The sequence below is a fragment of the Takifugu flavidus genome, chromosome 18 (assembly GCF_003711565.1).
Source record: "Takifugu flavidus isolate HTHZ2018 chromosome 18, ASM371156v2, whole genome shotgun sequence".
NCBI classification, from domain to species: Eukaryota; Metazoa; Chordata; class Actinopteri; order Tetraodontiformes; family Tetraodontidae; genus Takifugu; species Takifugu flavidus.
The window spans coordinates 3,583,814-3,602,550 of record NC_079537.1 but is presented as its reverse complement, the minus strand read 5'-3'; the positions used below and the strand labels follow the sequence as shown (position 1 = coordinate 3,602,550).

The window sequence follows — 18,737 nt, the reverse complement described above, 5'->3', positions numbered from 1 at the left end:
GCTTTGTGATGTTTTCAACATTCCTCTTGAGAATATTTTGTACCATATCTCTATTGTCTTTGATGTATTTCTTTACTTCTTTTCCAATGAATGTCTCCATATATGTTTTCGGTGTATGGATGTAGGTCATGAAACCATCAAAGTCTTCATTCTCAGCCAACAATTTCAGCATGTGCTTCTCCAGGTTCGTCCTGTTCCCATTGAACACTGGATGGTTACATCTCATCTCATCAGCTAGATTTGTGGCTGAGTCGATACAGGAGGCCTCAATGGTGGAATCCTTCAGTTGGTCACAGATCAATCCTCCAAAGACCACAGATGATGAGCTGTCTTTGCAGAAGGCTTTGAAAGCTTTAAAGAATTGTGGTTTCTTGCTTTTAGCATAAATGGATACATCGTTGTTGTGTTTGAATTTTGTGTGGGAGTCTTCGAGCCAGCTCTTTAATCTGTCACATACATACAAAACCAGCTCAATACTAAACTCTTTGTTCAGAGTGAATTTCTTCCCAGAGTCAAAGGCTTCCACTGCTTTTATTACATTTTTGCCTACTTCATGCAAGTATGTAATATTATAGCCTGTTATTGCCACTTGTTTGGCTTGTATTGTTGTGAGAGCCTCTTCTTCAACGGCACTGATCAAGTCTCTGATCAGTTTCTGTTCCTCATTAGAAAGACGTCCTCTCATGAAAAATTGTGTAGCTCGTTCAACACATATCCGTGCATATTTTTTTACTTGGCCTTCATCTTGATTATTGTGCTTTCTAGTCACATAACAGCTGTAATTTCCAGCCTCTGGGATTTTTTTGTAACTGCCGCTGGTCTTTGTTTGATCAATCATTTTCCATTCAAAACCGAGCTCCATCAGAACGACTGTTACATCTTCTGCTATGTTGATATTGGCAATCGTTTTTGTGTGCTGTTAGTTCTGAAATCCATTCAGTCCAAAGAGAGTTAAAGTGTTTCTGTAGTTCCTCTTCATCTTTGTCCTTTAACGTCACAGCGAGCTCTTTGCTCTTCTGTAGCAGGTTTTTCTCAAGCTCTGTCTTCCTTTCATCCAGTTTTTTACAAGGTTCTTTCTGTTGATAACAGCATTTAATTTTTTTGCAACTTGCTCCACCATTCCATCAAGAAACTCTTTGATTTTGGTCTCAAACCGGCTTCGCCACTGAGCCAGTACTTCACTGTCTCCATCCTGTCAAAATAATCTGTCAGACTTTTTGTTATTTTTTCCCATGCTTCGTTGAGTTGGTTATGAAGATCAGGGTGACTGATTTTGTCAACTGTTCCATTTTCAATTTTGACGTAAAGCTGGTTTTCAACAGCCAACATCTTGTTCTCAGGGTCCAGGTCCAGTTCCCATACGCTACCTCAAGTCTTCTGTACACTGATATTTCATAAGTGTTCTTGAAGCTGAAAACAAAGTTTTCATTCAACAGAGCATTCCACAGGTCCTGAACTTTGCTTTTGAACTGTGATAAAGTAATCCCAGTGGACTGTGAAGCTCTAGAGATGATAAAGTTCTTCAGATCTTGGATGCTTTCACTGTAACCTGGATTGGGAGGAGCCATGGGTGGGCTTCCCTCCCACAACTGGGCAAAGTATTTGACATCTTCCTGCACATTAAATGAAATGACTCTACTGAAGCTTTGAGCGTCATAAACCTCCTCTTCTGCAGCTAGTTGAACCATCTTGTCCAGTTTTTCTTGCAGACGTCGCCTTCCCTCCATGCTCTTTTCTGCAGCTGCTACATCTGCAACATTCTGGTGAACAAACACACAGCTGGGAGAAAGTTTAACGACCTTCATCCTCATGAAAGCCTGGACGACAATTTGCAAAACATCTTGCATCTCAGAGGGGTTCTCTCCAAAGACGTTGATCAGTGTCATGTTTCCCAGACCTACGACAAATGTGGCCAGTTCATTGTCACGATGAAGAGTACTATCACCTGCTAGCTCAAGAGCACGAAGTCCTTCAGTGTCCACCACCAGAACATAATCAAACTTCAGGAGGTCCCTCATCTCGTCTGACACTTTGAGCAGCTGCATAAATGCACCTTTTGTGCATCTGCCAACACTCACTGCAAACTGTAATCCAAACATGGCATTCAGCATTGTTGATTTTCCACTGCTCTGGATGCCTAAAACGGACAAAACAAAAACTCTCTTGTCACCCAGTTTTTGGATGACTTCTTCTAAAAGTCTTGGGATCCATGTTATAGGCACATGACCTGCATCACCATCCATCAGCTCGATTGGGTGCCCTGATATCATCAGCTCTGCAGCCAGTTCAGGGTACTGGGACCAGTCTGTTTGTCCTGTCAGTGGTTGTTTCTGCAGAGATGCATGGGCTTCATAGATCTGACCCATTTCTCTATAGATGTGCTCCAAGCCGAACGTTGCTTTATGTAGTTTCTCTGATATTTGTTCAAGCTCCTGTTGCTTTGCTCTGAGCTGATCGGACTGCTCAGTTTTCTCTTTCAACATCAACACCTCTGACCATGTGCCATCATAGTTTTGGAGAATTGAAGAGACATTCTCTGTGGTGAGGTCGTCTATGAAGAGCTGGGTCCATTTCAGGAAATACTCTTTCTCACTGGGCGTCAGAGATGAGATGCCTTCAACAAATACATTTACAAGTTCACCACAAAATTCCTACATTGAATTTCTCTAATTTCTTTCAGTTTCTGCTGCTTTTGGCTTTTATCCATCTCCGCTTGGTCTTTGAGGCGATACTGTTTCTTGTTTGTGTCACACCACTTCTGCCACATTTCACCTTGACAAGTGAGGAATTTCTCTTTAATCGCAGAAACATCACATCCCTTGATTAAATCCATCACTTTCTCTGCAGCAGCTTTTCCCTTTTGGCAGGCTTCGTCTTCTTCATCCAGCCTGATTCCAGGGACCGTAGCCATGGACTCAAGCTGAAAGGAATCATGGGGTCCAGCTAGAATATTTTGAATGATTCTTTTCAACTCTTCAGAAACATTTGACTGGCCTCTGTCTTTCAGACCAATTGAATACTTCCCCTTGGTGAACTGAACAGTATTGGATTTCTCTTCAACAATAAGTAAAATTAGAGGCTTTGTAGACTTCATGAGGTCTCCGATAAAGTTTCTGTCACTTTCACTCCGAGCAGAGATGAGAACAACAGTGACTGAGGATTTTTCACTCAGTATGATGCGCTGCTTTTCGAGATGCCGAGCATCACCGTGAAGGTTACAGAAAGCAGTGCAGTCAGTGAACGCATCGTTGGATTTACCAGCAGGGCAGTACCAGGCAATCTCTGCTACTCCTTCCATCAAATGGCGAGTTTTGGTGCTTCCCTGGCAGTCTCTGTGGTAGAAGGTGTTATGACGGCTGCTGATCAAATTGTTTATCAGCTGAGACTTGGAGAGCGACAGTGAACCCAGGCGGAAAAATGACACCATGGGTGTCTTGGCTTTGCAGATTGGCACAGTCTTCAATGTGACAGTGTTTGAATTATCTTGGTTTCCTGTTGCTTTCCATGTTTTCTTTATTTGTCTGAAAGTCCACAATGGACATTGGATATCCATCGTGACTGGGTCAGGAACAAGCAAAGGTAGGGCGTACTGACACTGGGATAATTTAGTTATTAGATTCTGCTTTAAAAAGCTGTCTGAGCAGTGAAAAAGTGCCATTTGTATGTCCATGGGATGCACACTTTGCTGTTTTGATTCACTACTGTCTGGCACACAAAGAAATGCATCAAAAACATCTTTTTCTGCCTCAACAGTGCTGGACTGTGGAACAAGATCTGACTGTCCTGGATCTGGATCATCTTGTGTGATAGGAATATATCTGGCTGTGTAGTCTAACAACATCAACTTCTGTGAAAACATAAGAACAACATCCTTCTCACATGTGCCAGGCTCCTGTTTCAGAGGTGGACGTATTTTAAGGAAGTCAGCAGGAGTCAGCTTCTGTCTGTACTTGTCTTGAAGGCAAAGTCTTCCCAGGAGACTGGAGAATTCAGCTTCTCGTGTCTTCATAGTAGACTCATCAGACGACTTGGGCAGCTGCTACAAATAAGCAGAGAATTGTGCATGTTGTGAAGCCCGAGGTAGCACAATACTGCAGAATGTGAATGAACTGTTCCTGTGTCTGAATTTAGAGGGTTTTTTTTTTTTACCTTTCCCCTTTTTTCATCCATAGCTGGATGTAAAGAATCTGAAACATATTTAAAATGTGATTATGACAAAGTCAGAACGAGATGAGACAGGAACAGTTTAACGTGATGAACCATCTGAAGTCTGAACCTTGTTGATACTGACTTTATTACCATGTAATACATGTGTAACAGTGACCTTTGCAGGAGATTCAAGCCACAGCTTATTTTCAAGACTCAATGAACGTTTGATTTACCTTAATGGGAAAGTGTCACAATATTAACAGTCCAACCTGATTGTTGCTGTCCAAAATGTTGGATTTTCTGGCACCTCTCTTAAAATGTTGCAGTGAAATTTGAGATTCTTTTCAGATTAGTTTTAATTACATTGCTGGAGGGATTGTTTTTGCAGCTCAATGTAACTGAGTAATTCACACTTATTTCATCTCTCTCTCTCTCTCTCTGTTGAACTTACCTTGTTGATTTCCTGGAACTCTGAGGACTTGATCTTGTCTTCTTCATGGGCTCCCTCACACTTGGGTCGGGTGTAACAGCTGGGATTATTTTCTTGGACCATGACGTCTACCTTTTCCAACAGTGTCACATTTCTCTTTGGTCTGTCATACCTTTTTTGCATGTGTGGTATCTTTTGTCATTAAAACTATCGTCTCTTTTCAGGTTTGTCAACGCACTTTTACATTGTTCGTCAGACTCGTGAGTCACAACTGTCAGCAAATATGGCAACGATTCCTCTCCAAAAGCTTTCTCTAACCACTGACGTCCTGCTCTATAAGAGCTTTCATGATGACTGTTGGACACCAGTAAAATAAAGGCATGAACGCCTTTATTCAACTGACACGTTTCACTGTTTTGGTGACCGAGCAGATTAATGACTGAGATGTGACGACCACATAAGTCGTACAGTCCCTCTGAAATCTGCTCCACATTTGCTTGCTTGTCATGGTCAAATAAGATGTTTTGTGATCCCATTTTCATGGAATTGGTGTCACCAACTAACACAAGTGTGAGTTCAGCTCCCATTGAAACAAAATAAACAGAGAACTTTGATCTTAATATACAGAAGAAAAATAAAATAAACCTAATAAATCTCAACTTTATATATTGACTTCAATACTTTTACTATTTTTACTACACTGATGTAACTGAGGTGTACAATAGTTTTTAAAACTTAAAAAATTACCTTTGTCACTTGAAGACATCTTGATTTTAGAATCCCATAAGTCCTGGAGCACCAGTGGGTCACCTCCTGTAAAATACAAGTTAACCTTTAAACAAAATTGACTTTACGTTCTGGTAAAGACCAGAATGTGGAGAGAAATGGTTCAAAACAGGTGAGAGGAAAGACTGGATTTTGGGGAGGGAGAGCCTAAATACACAATAAAAGGTTCGGAAAAAGATGGGAAGTGGATCCACAGAAAGCTCGGTTCAACCGTTTCCCAGTTGGCTGTGGTTCTGGATGTCATTTATAGGCAGATCATGACAGTCAATTCAGTCTCATGAGAGATAGCTCAAGAACTATTTTTCAAAGTTAATAACACATCAGACTTATAAATAAATAAACTGAACAGAGTAGATTATTCAGCATTTGATCAGCAGACGTAACGGCATTATTTGCACATTCAAATTCTGCCTCTGGGACACACATTTTATTAAAAAATAACTTCATTATATTGTTAGCTTTACTTTTGTAAATGAAAACTTTTTTTTTTTATTGTTGCAGGGTCACTGTCACTAATTTTTCAGTCTGCCACAGATCACCTCGACAAAGAATGAATTTGTCTTTAATCTCAGAAACATCATGTTCCTTGATTAAATCCATCACCTTCTTTGCAGAAGCTTTTCCCTTTTTGCAGACTTCATCCGACCTGATTCCAGAGACCTCACCCATGGACTCAAGCTGAAAGGAATCATGGGGTCTCTGTCTTTCAGAGTAATTCTATACTTCCCCTTGGTGAACTCAACAGCATTAGATTTCTCTTCAAGAATAAGTAAAATTAGGGGGTTTTGGAGGCTTCACAAGGTCTTTTTTATGTAGGCTGATAAACTATTTTTTTTATCTTCCTCACCTGCCTTTGACCACACATATTATATAGAAAACAGTAAATCTCTACAATCAATCTCTTTTCATCTTTTCCAATTTATGCCGTTCTTGCTCTTTAGGATTTCAAATTCGGATCATTCAAGACTAGTTTAGATAGTCAGATAAGCAGAAAGCCCATGTTGTCACATAAAAGTTTGAATAAATGATTGAAGATAGTTGGAATTTTGTGTGTGTAGCTCTTTACTCAGACCTCAAATTTAGAAGTCATTAATGGCATATTTGCATAATATCAATTTTGTTGTTTTCCTTTCATCCACTCAAAAAGACTTTAAGATAACATGAAGTTAGTCTGTTGAATGAGAGCACTCACCTTCTCTTTCGTGTGCCTTCAGCACCGATGAATCTCAGATGGTGATTATTTTATATGCACAACTTCAGTGCAAGGGTCACTGAAGTTGTGCATATAAAACAATCACCTAACCCTAACCCTGTGCAATGGTAAAAGTAAATGCCAGTCTGCTTTCTTGTAAACTAATTCTTCTTCTTCTTCTTCTTCTTCTTCTTATTATTATCCTAAAATAATCCTATTTATAGTTATACAACAACATAGTAACAGCAGCAATAGCAATAGTAATAATATTTTCAAAAAAGAGTTAATGTAAAGGATTAAATTAATTTGATTAGGGTCACATTGCAAAGGAGGCTGATCCGATGGATTAGGTTCTGCTGTTGCTTTACATGAGATCACACTGTGCATTTTAGCCATTCAGTGAACTCTTGTCTTTGCGTGAGCCACAAGTGAAAGTAAAATTCAGCTCCTTTTCTCTTAAAGCTTGTGACTCAGCAGACACGAGGACAGGTGATCATTATCCACTGACACAAGTCATAAAGCACGGGCAAACTCCAATTCACAATCTGGGTACAATGATCTTTTTGACACAGTTAAACACCTTGTGCATTTTACTTAGATACATTTTGCTGTATTACAGGTCAGAAAAAGTTTGTCGTGATTGAAAATAAATCAGGCAATGCTGTTGTAACTCTACAAACAGTTTGCCTTTGAGACGTTTTTCGCATCTCCTCTTCTCAAACCACTGCCAGAGCCAGTTTGATTTTGCACGCCATTGTGATTTTTAGAAGCTGATCTTAAGTTCAATGATCCAGAACCCCTTCTGTAGGAGCAGCAATAAATTGCTGCTGTAGACAGTCAAGGTTGTCGATCAGGTTCAATACCTTGGTGACGAGGGCTGAGATCTACTGAATCTGAGGTGTCCATAAGCCCCTGCTAGGGACCCTCCCCAGAAACATCCATCTTAAAATGTCCTGTCATGATCACAGATGTAGGGACTAGAAACAAATCAAGAAGGTATACCTGTCGCAATTAGCATATTTCAGTACGTCTGTCTACCTGTACACTATATACAGGGAACAAACCAAACACCTTTACCTCCTGACTGAGGTCATCATCTGCTGATGACACCCATTTGATAAGCGCAGCTCATCTACTTTCTGCTCTAATTAGAACTAAGCAAAAATGAGCAGAAGCCAAATAAATGAGTACAAAAGGCTGATAACAATGAGGAGATTCTCAAAGATTCAGTCCACTGAGGTTATGCAATCGAGTAACCTTTACATTTGGCAAAAAAATAAGAAAATAAATAAGCGAAGTGTGTTCCAGCTGAAATGTGACTGTCGGGTTTTTACTTTTTTTGTTTTTTAAAGAACTGTATAATACTTTAATATTTAATCAAACCTGTATTTGTTGTGATATGTTTTCATGTAATATATGTATAGTCTTTTAATATTATTTATAAATATATTAAAAATATATAGATTAATAATCTCATTTGGGATCAAACAAGAGGTAGGAGGTAAGGTAAGGTAAGGTAAGGTAAGGTAAGGTAAGGTAAGGTAAGGTAAGGTAAGGTAAGAGAGAGTTGCTGAGAAATGTCATCATGTTTTGTCCTATAAGCTGCCACAAACGAAGACCTATTTCCTCAATCACATATTGACAACCAGCCTTGAGCAAAACCTCATTTTATTCTGGAAATTCCTGTTTCCAAGTTTCCAAACACAAGAGCATTGATATCAAGGTGACCTCTAACAACATCAGCTTCTGTAGAAAAGTAAGAGCGAGATCCTTCTTACATGGGTCAGGCTCCTGTTTCAGAGGTTGAAATATTTTAAGGAAGTCACTAGGAGTCATCTTCTGTCCAAATAATCAGAGAATCATGCATGTTGTGAAGAGAAGTACTGCAATACTGCAGAAAATGAAGGAAGAGCTCACTTTTTTTCTCGTCTAACACCCACTTGTATCAGACCAGGTGGGCTCTGTTTTTTAGTCACTTTAACTTCACTCTAATCTGTCGCACAGGCTCTTGAAAGCCAGGTGCCCTTTCTTGTCTATTCCCCCTAGGGGAGTCCTGTTCCTTGCCTGACCGCATCCTGCCTCCCAAATGGCAATGATGCAAATGACCTGGCACTCCATTTTAACCCTCGTTTCCATGACAATGCTGATGGATCTGTTCTGGTTTTTAACTCAAAGACAGCTGGGTGTGGGGTGAAGAGAGAAGGGAAATACCCAACCCCTTACACAGAGGCAAGGAAGTCAAGGTAAGAGAGATTTGTTGAGAATTGTTGTCATGTTTTGTCCTAAAAGCTGCCACAGTTTATAGAAAGAAATGCAGACCTATTCCCTCAATCACATAGTGATAACCAGCCTGGAGCAGAACCTCATTTCATTCTAATTTATTCTGTTTTCTTCTTCTTCTTCAGATTGTGTTGAAGCTGGCTGGAGATGTGTTTGAAGTGGAAATTCCCGATGACCATGAATTCAAGTTTCCAAACCAGGAGAGTGTTGATGTCATCAGTTACATCAGGATTGGTGGAGACTTCAAACTGACATCTTTTAAGATCTGCTAAGAGATACTTACATGGTCAGACTCTTCCACTGGAGGGCAATAATCACTAACAGGATTTAGATGGTTACAGTTCCATAAAATATTCACAAGGACAGAGAAACATAAACCATTTAAATCTCAGATCGTTGTGTGTTTCCTTTTTTAAGCCAAGTAGTTGATCAAATAGGAGCTAAATAGGACAAGAAAAAATGTTTGATGACATTGTAGGTTCGATTTTACAGGGTCTGTCAAATTTGAACCAAGCTGAGTTCTGCTTTTGATCACTGAATATTTGCTCATACACAAATGTGTATGTGTATTTTTTACCAGTGGATCCCGAGCAGGTTGAAATTTGAGCTGACTAAAAAATACATTTAACTCATCAGTTTATCAAAAGCTGAGACCTTAGCTAAACCCCTTCAATCAGAACTAAAAGAGTCAAAAAGGAAGTTGGTAGCATCTTGTGGGTCCGTTCAAATCTGTGTCCAGCCATGCTCGATGCTTGATGTCTGCAGGAGGCTGGTGGTGTAGAGGCCTTGCTGAAGGACATCAGTGCTGAACTGTTCACTTTCATTTCCATCCATCCCCAATCCAATAAAATAGGGAAGAAATGTAAAAAAAGGACAATTCCTGATTAATCTGACAGCTCTTATATCAACAGAAAATGTGTGTAAAAAAGTAATCAATCAACACTTTAATTATTCTGTAATATATTTATTATTGAAAATGTTCCTAATTTTACAGCCTTTAAACTGTTGATGATAATAATGAGGATAATATTTCATCCTGCCCACTTTGATCCTCACCTGCAGGTGAAGCCAACATGTTGGAATTATTAACATGATAATTAACATTTACTGATGACAGCAAGTGACTTTATAGTTCTGAATACAACTGAACACAAAAACAAGTGTAAAACTAGAAAAAACAGATTTCTAAGATCCTTCCCAATTTGATGAAAGATGAGAACAAAAACTAACACAAAGGTGATTATTTAATTTAAGCACAATTGCAAACTAGATTTAAAGTCCAGCAAATCAAAAGAGAGGAATCTCTTATCTTTCTTTAATGAAGCCAAAACATTTTGCCTTTTCATTCAAAGCAAAACATCATACATGAATTTTGAAACTCAACATTTTCAAATCATTTTGTCACATCCTGTCACTCAATTTACATCCAATTTTATATAGAATTTACATAGAATTTTTTCAAGACATCATCATAGCAACACTTCTAAAGCAGGCTTTATATGAAGAATGTATACTGCTGTAAAGGGAAACAAAAGTATTTTGTCAGCAGTTTTCTCTTCCTTCCACTCTGCATCAAAAGACTGGAGAATAGCTTCATGCTCAGTGTTGCTGTTGCTCCAAGATTTCAACCAACCCTCCAGTTCTCCACCATAGGCTTGTGTTTGAGGCTACAGTTCATCCAGACTTTTGATGGCATCTTCTTTCTTAATTTCTCCCCAGTTATTGGGGATTTCTCCATACCCAGTGAAACGTAAGCCGTAGTGCTCCTCAAGCTCCTTTTGAAATCGATAGGTGAACCATTTCCAAAAAGGCAGCAATGATCCATCAGAAGTAATCTCCCATGAGGCAAATCTCTCTCCAGCTTTTTTATATTGTTTATAACGAAAATTCACACCTGAATCATGTTGAGGGTAGAAGTTATCGTCACTCGCAACCAAAGTTGTGCAGGATTCAACGATAAAATTTTTGTGCCACGATACTTTTTACCGTTGACCCCATTGGGTCTGTGAAAAGGGGCGCTGTGTTTGTCAGGACTGTGGTCCTTTACCGTGTTGGTGCAAACAGCTGAACAGAATGGACAAGTGACCCAGCAGCAGTTACACAGCTGGTCAATCAGGATCTGATCAGGCTGCAGCCTGTATTTCTTGATCTCATCAGGTGAGAGATCTCCCATCATCTCCTTGTTGGATGTGAGACCTGTTTCTATCTGCTCTTCAAGAAAGTCAAAATTGTCTATGTCACTGAAACCTTCACAACTAATTCTCAATTTAACCCTTATGCTGAGTCAGCCTGGAAAATTCTTTCACCCACATCTCAATGTTTCCTCTCTGTGTTTTTACTGCTTTTGTTGCATCGTGCAAAGCTTTTATCAGAAGCTTTGTGATGTTTTCAACATTCCTCCTGAGAATATTTTGTACCTCATCTCTATTGTCTTTGATGTATTTCTCTACTTCTTTTCCAATGAATGTCTCCATATATTTCTTCGGTGTACGGATGTAGGTCATGAAACCATCAAAGTCTTCATTCTCAGCCAACAATTTCAGCATGTGCTTCTCCAGGTTTGTCCTGTTCCCATTGAACACTGGATGGTTACATCTCATCTCATCAGCTAGATTTGTGGCTGAGTCGATACAGGAGGCCTCGATGGTGGAATCCTTCAGTTGGTCACAGATCAATCCTCCAAAGACCACAGATGATGAGCTGTCTTTGCAGAAGGCTTTGAAAGCTTTAAAGAATTGTGGTTTCTTGCTTTTAGCATAAATGTATACATCGTTGTTGTGTTTGAATTTTTTGTGGGAGTCTTCGAGCCAGCTCTCTAATCTGTCACATACATACAAAACCAGCTTAATACTAAACACTTTTTTCAGAGTGAATTTCTTCCCAGAGTGAAAGGCTTCCACTGCTTTTATTACATTTTTGCCTACTTCATGCAAGTATGTAATATTATAGCCTGTTATTGCCACTTGTTTGGCTTGTATTGTTGTGAGAGCCTCTTCTTCAACGGCACTGATCAAGTTTCTGATCAGTTTCTGTTCCTCATTAGAAAAACCTCCTCTCATGAAAGGTTGTTTAGCCTGTTCATAATCTTTCTGTACAAATTCATTTACTTCGCCTTCGTCTTGATTATTGTGCTTTCTAGTCACATAACAGCTGTAATTTCCAGCCTCTGGGATTTTTTTGTAACTGCCGCTGGTCTTTTTTTGATTAATCATTTTCCATTCAAAACCGAGCTCCATCAGAACGACTGTTACATCGTCTGCTATGTTGATATTGGCAATCGGTTTTATGTGTGCTGTTAGTTCTGAAATCCATTCAGTCCAAAGAGAGTTAAAGTGTTTCTGAAGTTCCTTTTTATCTTTGTCCTTTAACGACAGAGCGAGCTCTTTGCTCTTCTGTAGCAGGTTTTTCTCAAGCTCTGTCTTCCTTTCATCATCAGTTTTTTACAAGCTTCTTTCTGTTGAATAACAGCATTTAATTTTTTTGCAACTTGCTCCACCATTCCATCAAGAAACTCTTTGATTTTGGTCTCAAACCGGCTTCGCCACTGAGCCAGTACTTCACTGTCTCCATCCTTGTCAAAATAATCTGTCAGACTTTTTGTTATTTTTTCCCATGCTTCTTTGAGTTGGTTATGAAGATCACGGTGACTGATTTTGTCAACTGTTCCGTTTTCAATTTTGACGTAAAGCTGGTTTTCAACAGCCAACATCTTGTTTCTCAGGGTCCAGGTCCAGTTCCCATACGCTACCTCCTCAAGTTTTCTGTACACTGATATTTCATAAGTGTTCTTGAAGCTGAAAACAAAGTTTTCATTCAACAGAGCATTCCACAGGTCCTGAACTTTGCTTTTGAACTGTGATAAAGTAATCCCAGTGGACTGTGAAGCTTTAGAAATGATAAAGTTCTTCAGATCTTGGATGCTTTCACTGTAACCTGGATTGGGAGGAGCCATGGGTGGGCTTCCCTCCCACAACTGGGCAAAGTATTTGACATCTTCCTGCACATTAAATGAAATGACTCTACTGAAGCTTTGAGCGTCATAAACCTCCTCTTCTGCAGCTAGTTGAACCATCTTGTCCAGTTTTTCTTGCAGACGTCGCCTTCCCTCCATGCTCTTGTCTGCAGCTGCTACATCTGCAACATTCTGGTGAACAAACACACAGCTGGGAGAAAGTTTAACGACCCTCATCCTCATGAAAGCCTGGACGACAATTTGCAAAACATCTTGCATCTCAGAGGGGTTCTCTCCAAAGACGTTGATCAGTGTCATGTTTCCCAGACCTACGACAAATGTGGCCAGTTCATTGTCACGATGAAGAGTACTATCACCTGCTAGCTCAAGAGCACAAAGTCCTTCAGTGTCCACCACCAGAACATAATCAAACTTCAGGAGGTCCCTCATCTCGTCTGACACTTTGAGCAGCTGCATAAATGCACCTTTTGTGCATCTGCCAGCACTCACTGCAAACTGTAATCCAAACATGGCATTCAGCATTGTTGATTTTCCACTGCTCTGGATGCCTAAAACGGACAAAACAAAAACTCTCTTGTCACCCAGTTTTTGGATGACTTCTTCTAAAAGTCTTGGGATCCATGTTATAGGCACATGACCTGCATCACCATCCATCAGCTCGATTGGGTGCCCTGATATCATCAGCTCTGCAGCCAGTTCAGGGTACTGGGACCAGTCTGTTTGTCCTGTCAGTGGTTGTTTCTGCAGAGATGCATGGGCTTCATAGATCTGACCCATTTCTCTATAGATGTGCTCCAAGCCGAACGTTGCTTTATGTAGTTTCTCTGATATTTGTTCAAGCTCCTGTTGCTTTGCTCTGAGCTGATCAGACTGCTCAGTTTTCTCTTTCAACATCAACACCTCTGACCATGTGCCATCATAGTTTTGGAGAATTGAAGAGACGTTCTCTGTGGTGAGGTCGTCTATTAAGAGCTGGATCCATTTCAGGAAATACTCTTTCTCACTGGGCGTCAGAGATGAGATGCCTTCAACAAATACATTTACAAGTTCACCACAAAAATTCCTACATTGAATTTCTCTAATTTCTTTCAGTTTCTGCTGCTTTTGGCTTTTATCCATCTCCGCTTGGTCTTTGAGGCGATACTGTTTCTTGTTTGTGTCACACCACTTCTGCCACATTTCACCTTGACAAGTGAGGAATTTCTCTTTAATCGCAGAAACATCACGTCCCTTGATTAAATCCATCACCTTCTCTGCAGCAGCTTTTCCCTTTTGGCAGGCTTCGTCTTCTTCATCCAGCCTGATTCCAGAGACCGTAGCCATGGACTCAAGCTGAAAGGAATCATGGGGTCCAGCTAGAATATTTTGAATGATTCTTTTCAACTCTTCAGAAACATTTGACTGGCCTCTGTCTTTCAGACCAATTGAATACTTCCCCTTGGTGAACTGAACAGTATTTGATTTCTCTTCAACAATAAGTAAAATTAGAGGCTTTGTAGACTTCATGAGGTCTCCGATAAAGTTTCTGTCACTTTCACTCCGAGCAGAGATGAGAACAACAGTGACTGAGGATTTTTCACTCAGTATGATGCGCTGCTTTTCGAGACGCCGAGCATCACCGTGAAGGTTACAGAAAGCAGTGCAGTCAGTGAACGCATCGTTGGATTTACCAGCAGGGCAGTACCAGGCAATCTCTGCTACTCCTTCCATCAAATGGCGAGTTTTGGTGCTTCCCTGGCAGTCTCTGTGGTAGAAGGTGTTATGACGGCTGCTGATCAAATTGTTTATCAGCTGAGACTTGGAGAGCGACAGTGAACCCAGGCGGAAAAATGTCACCATGGGTGTCTTGGCGTTGCAGATTGGCACAGTCTTCAATGTGACAGTGTTTGAATTATCTTGGTTTCCTGTTGTTTTCCATGTTTTCTTTATTTGTCTGAAAGTCCACAATGGACATTGGATATCCATCGTGACTGGGTCAGGAACAAGCAAAGGTAGGGCGTACTGACACTGGGATAATTTAGTTATTAGATTCTGCTTTAAAAAGCTGTCTGAGCAGTGAAAAAGTGCCATTTGTATGTCCATGGGATGCACACTTTGCTGTTTTGATTCACTACTGTCTGGAACACAAAAAATACATCAAAAACATCTTTTTCTGCCTCAACAGTGCTGGACTGTGGAACAAGATCTGACTGTCCTGGATCTGGATCATCTTGTGTGATAGGAATATATCTGGCTGTGTAGTCTAACAACATCAACCTCTGTGAAAACATAAGAACAACATCCTTCTCACATGTGCCAGGCTCCTGTTTCAGAGGTGGACGTATTTTAAGGAAGTCAGCAGGAGTCAGCTTCTGTCTGTACTTGTCTTGAAGGCAAAGTCTTCCCAGGAGACTGGAGAATTCAGCTTCTCCGTCTTCATAGTAGACTCATCAGACGACTTGGGCAGCTGCTACAAATAAGCAGAGAATTGTGCATGTTGTGAAGCCCGAGGTAGCACAATACTGCAGAATGTGAATGAACTGTTCCTGTGTCTGAATTTAGAGGTTTTTTTTTTTTTTTTTACCTTTCTCCTGGTTTCATCCATAGCTGGATGTAAAGAATCTGAAACATATTTAAAATGTGATTATCACGTCAGAACGAGTTTGAAGTTTAAACCTTTGTTGATACTGACTTTATTACCATGTAATACATGTGTAACAGTGACCTTTGCAGGAGCTTCAAGCCACAGCTTGTTTTCAAGACTCAACGAACATTTGATTTACCTTAATGGGAAAATGTCTCAATATTAACAGTCCAACCTGATTGTTGCTGTCCAAAATGGTGGATTTTCTGGCACCTCTCTTAAAATGTTTCAGTGAAATTTGAGATTCTTTTTAGATTAGTTTTAATTACATTGCTGGAGGGATTGTTTTTGCTGCTCAATGTAACTGAGTAATTCACACTTATTTCATCTCTCTCTCTCTCTCTCTCTGTCGAACTTACCTTGTTGATTTCCCTGAAACTCTGAGGACTTGATCTTGTCTTCTTCATGGGCTCCCTCACACTTGGGTCGGGTGTAACAGCTGGGATTATTTTCTTGGACCATGACGTCTACCTTTTCCAACAGTGCCAACATTTCTCTTTGGTCTGTCATACCTTTTTTGCATGTGTGGTATCTTTTGTCATTAAAACTATCGTCTCTTTTCAGGTTTGTCAACGCACTTTTACATTGTTCATCAGACTCGTGAGTCACAACTGTCAGCAAATATGGCAACGATTCCTCTCCAAAAGCTTTCTCTAACCACTGACGTCCTGCTCTATAAGAGCTTTCATGATGACTGTTGGACACCAGTAAAATAAAGGCATGAACGCCTTTATTCAACTGACACGTTTCACTGTTTTGGTGACCGAGCAGATTAATGACTGAGATGTGACGACCACATAAGTCGTACAGTCCCTCTGAAATCTGCTCCACATTTGCTTGCTTGTCATGGTCAAATAAGATGTTTTGTGATCCTGTCTTCATGGAATTGGTGTCACCAACTAACACAAGTGTGAGTTCAGCTGCCACTGAAACAAAATACACAGAGAACTTTGATCTTAATATACAGAAGAAAATAAAATTAACTTAATAAATCTCAACTTTATATATTGACTTCAATACTTTTACTATTTTTACTACACTGATGTAACTGAGGTGTACAATAGTTTTTAAAACTTAAAAAATTACCTTTGTCACTTGAAGACATCTTGATTTTAGAATCCCATAAGTCCTGGAGCACCAGTGGGTCACCTCCTGTAAAATACAAGTTAACCTTTAAACAAAATTGACTTGTAACGTTCTGGTAAAGACCAGAATGTGGAGAGAAATGGTTCAAAACAGGTGAGAGGAAACACTGGATTTTGGGGAGGGAGAGCCTAAATACACAATAAAAGGTTCGGAAAAAGATGGGAAGTGGATCCGCGTAAAGCTCGGTTCAACCGTTTCCCAGTTGGCTGTGGTTCTGGATGTCATTTATAGGCAGATCATGACAGTCAATTCAGTCTCATGAGAGATAGTTCAAGAACTATTTTTCAAAGTTAATAACACATCAGACATATAAATAAATAAACTGAACAGAGTAGATTATTCAGCATTTGATCAGCAGCACTTAACGGCATTATTTGCACGTTCAAATTCTGCCTCTGGGACACACATTTTATTAAAAAATAACTTCATTATATTGTTAGCTTTACTTTTGTAAATGAAAACTTTTTTTTTATTGTTGCAGGGTCACTGTCACTAATTTTTCAGTCTGCCACAGATCACCTCGACAAAGAAGGAATTTGTCTTTAATCTCAGAAACATCATGTTCCTTGATTAAATCCATCACCTTCTTTGCAGAAGCTTTTCCCTTTTTGCAGACTTCATCCGACCTGATTCCAGAGACCTCACCCATGGACTCAAGCTGAAAGGAATCATGGGGCCTCTGTCTTTCAGAGTAATTCTATACTTCCCCTTGGTGAACTCAACAGCATTAGATTTCTCCTCAAGAATAAGTAAAATTAGGGGTTTTGGAGGCTTCACAAGGTCTTTTTTATGTAGGCTGATAAACTATTTTTTTTATATCTTTCTCACCTGCCTTTGACCACACATATTATATAGAAAACAGTAAATCTCTACAATCAATCTCTTTTCATCTTTTCCAATTTATGCCGTTCTTGCTCTTTAGGATTTCAAATTCGGATCATTCAAGACTAGTTAGATAGTCAGATAAGCAGAAAGCCCATGTTGTCACATAAAAGTTTGAATAAATGATTGAAGATAGTTGGAATTTTGTGTGTGTAGCTCTTTACTCAGACCTCAAATTTAGAAGTCATTAATGGCATATTTGCATAATATCAATTTTGTTGTTTTCCTTTCATCCACTCAAAAAGACTTTAAGATAACATGAAGTTAGTCTGTTGAATGAGAGCACTCACCTTCTCTTTCGTGTGCCTTCAGCACCGATGAATCTCAGATGGTGATTATTTTATATGCACAACTTCAGTGCAAGGGTCACTGAAGTTGTGCATATAAAACAATCACCTAACCCTAACCCTGTGCAATGGTAAAAGTAAATGCCAGTCTGCTTTCTTGTAAACTAATTCTTCTTCTTCTTTTTTTTTCTTCTTCTTATTATTATCCTAAAATAATCCTATTTATAGTTATACAACAACATAGTAACAGCAGCAATAGCAATAGTAATAATATTTTCAAAAAAGAGTCAATGTAAAGGATTATTAATTAATTTGATTAGGGTCACATTGCAAAGGAGGCTGATCCGATGGATTAGGTTCTGCTGCTGCTTTACATGAGATCACACTGTGCATTTTAGCCATTCAGTGAACTCTTGTCTTTGCGTGAGCCACAAGTGAAAGTAAAATTCAGCTCCTTTTCTCTTAAAGCTTGTGACTCAGCAGACACGAGGACAGGTGATCATTATCCACTGACACAAGTCATAAAGCACGGGCAAACTCCAATTCACAATCTGGGTACAATGATCTTTTTGACACAGTTAAACACCTTGTGCATTTTACTTAGATACATTTTGCTGTATTACAGGTCAGAAAAAGTTTGTCGTGATTTAAAATAAAACAGGCAATGCTGTTGTAACTCTACAAACAGTTTGCCTTTGAGACGTTTTTCGCATCTCCTCTTCTCAAACCACTGCCAGAGCCAGTATGATTTTGCACGCCATTGTGATTTTTAGAAGCTGATCTTTAGTTCAATGATCCAGAACCCCTTCTGTAGGAGCAGCAATAAATTGCTGCTGTAAATCGGTAGACAGTCAAGGTTGTCGATCAGGTTCAATACCTTGGTGACGAGGGCTGAGATCTACTGAATCTGAGGTGTCCATAAGCCCCTGCTAGGGACCCTCCCCAGAAACATCCATCTTAAAATGTCCTGTCATGATAACAGATGTAGG

General features: G+C 39.7%; 1 protein-coding gene and 1 pseudogene across 1 annotated transcript; both read right to left on the bottom strand.

Annotated features, from left to right (window-relative positions):
* The window catches only part of LOC130514483 (interferon-induced very large GTPase 1-like), a 74,466-nt pseudogene extending 57,586 nt beyond the window's left edge, over nt 1-16,880 (bottom strand).
* On the bottom strand, nt 9,781-15,077 carry LOC130514487 (interferon-induced very large GTPase 1-like). The gene is given in 4 exon segments (XM_057014091.1): nt 9,781-10,785; nt 10,788-11,124; nt 11,126-12,268; nt 12,271-15,077. Coding segments are annotated over 4 exon segments (4,383 nt in total). The 5' UTR covers nt 14,893-15,077; the 3' UTR covers nt 9,781-10,504.
* Nucleotides 16,881-18,737: the final 1,857 nt, after the last annotated feature.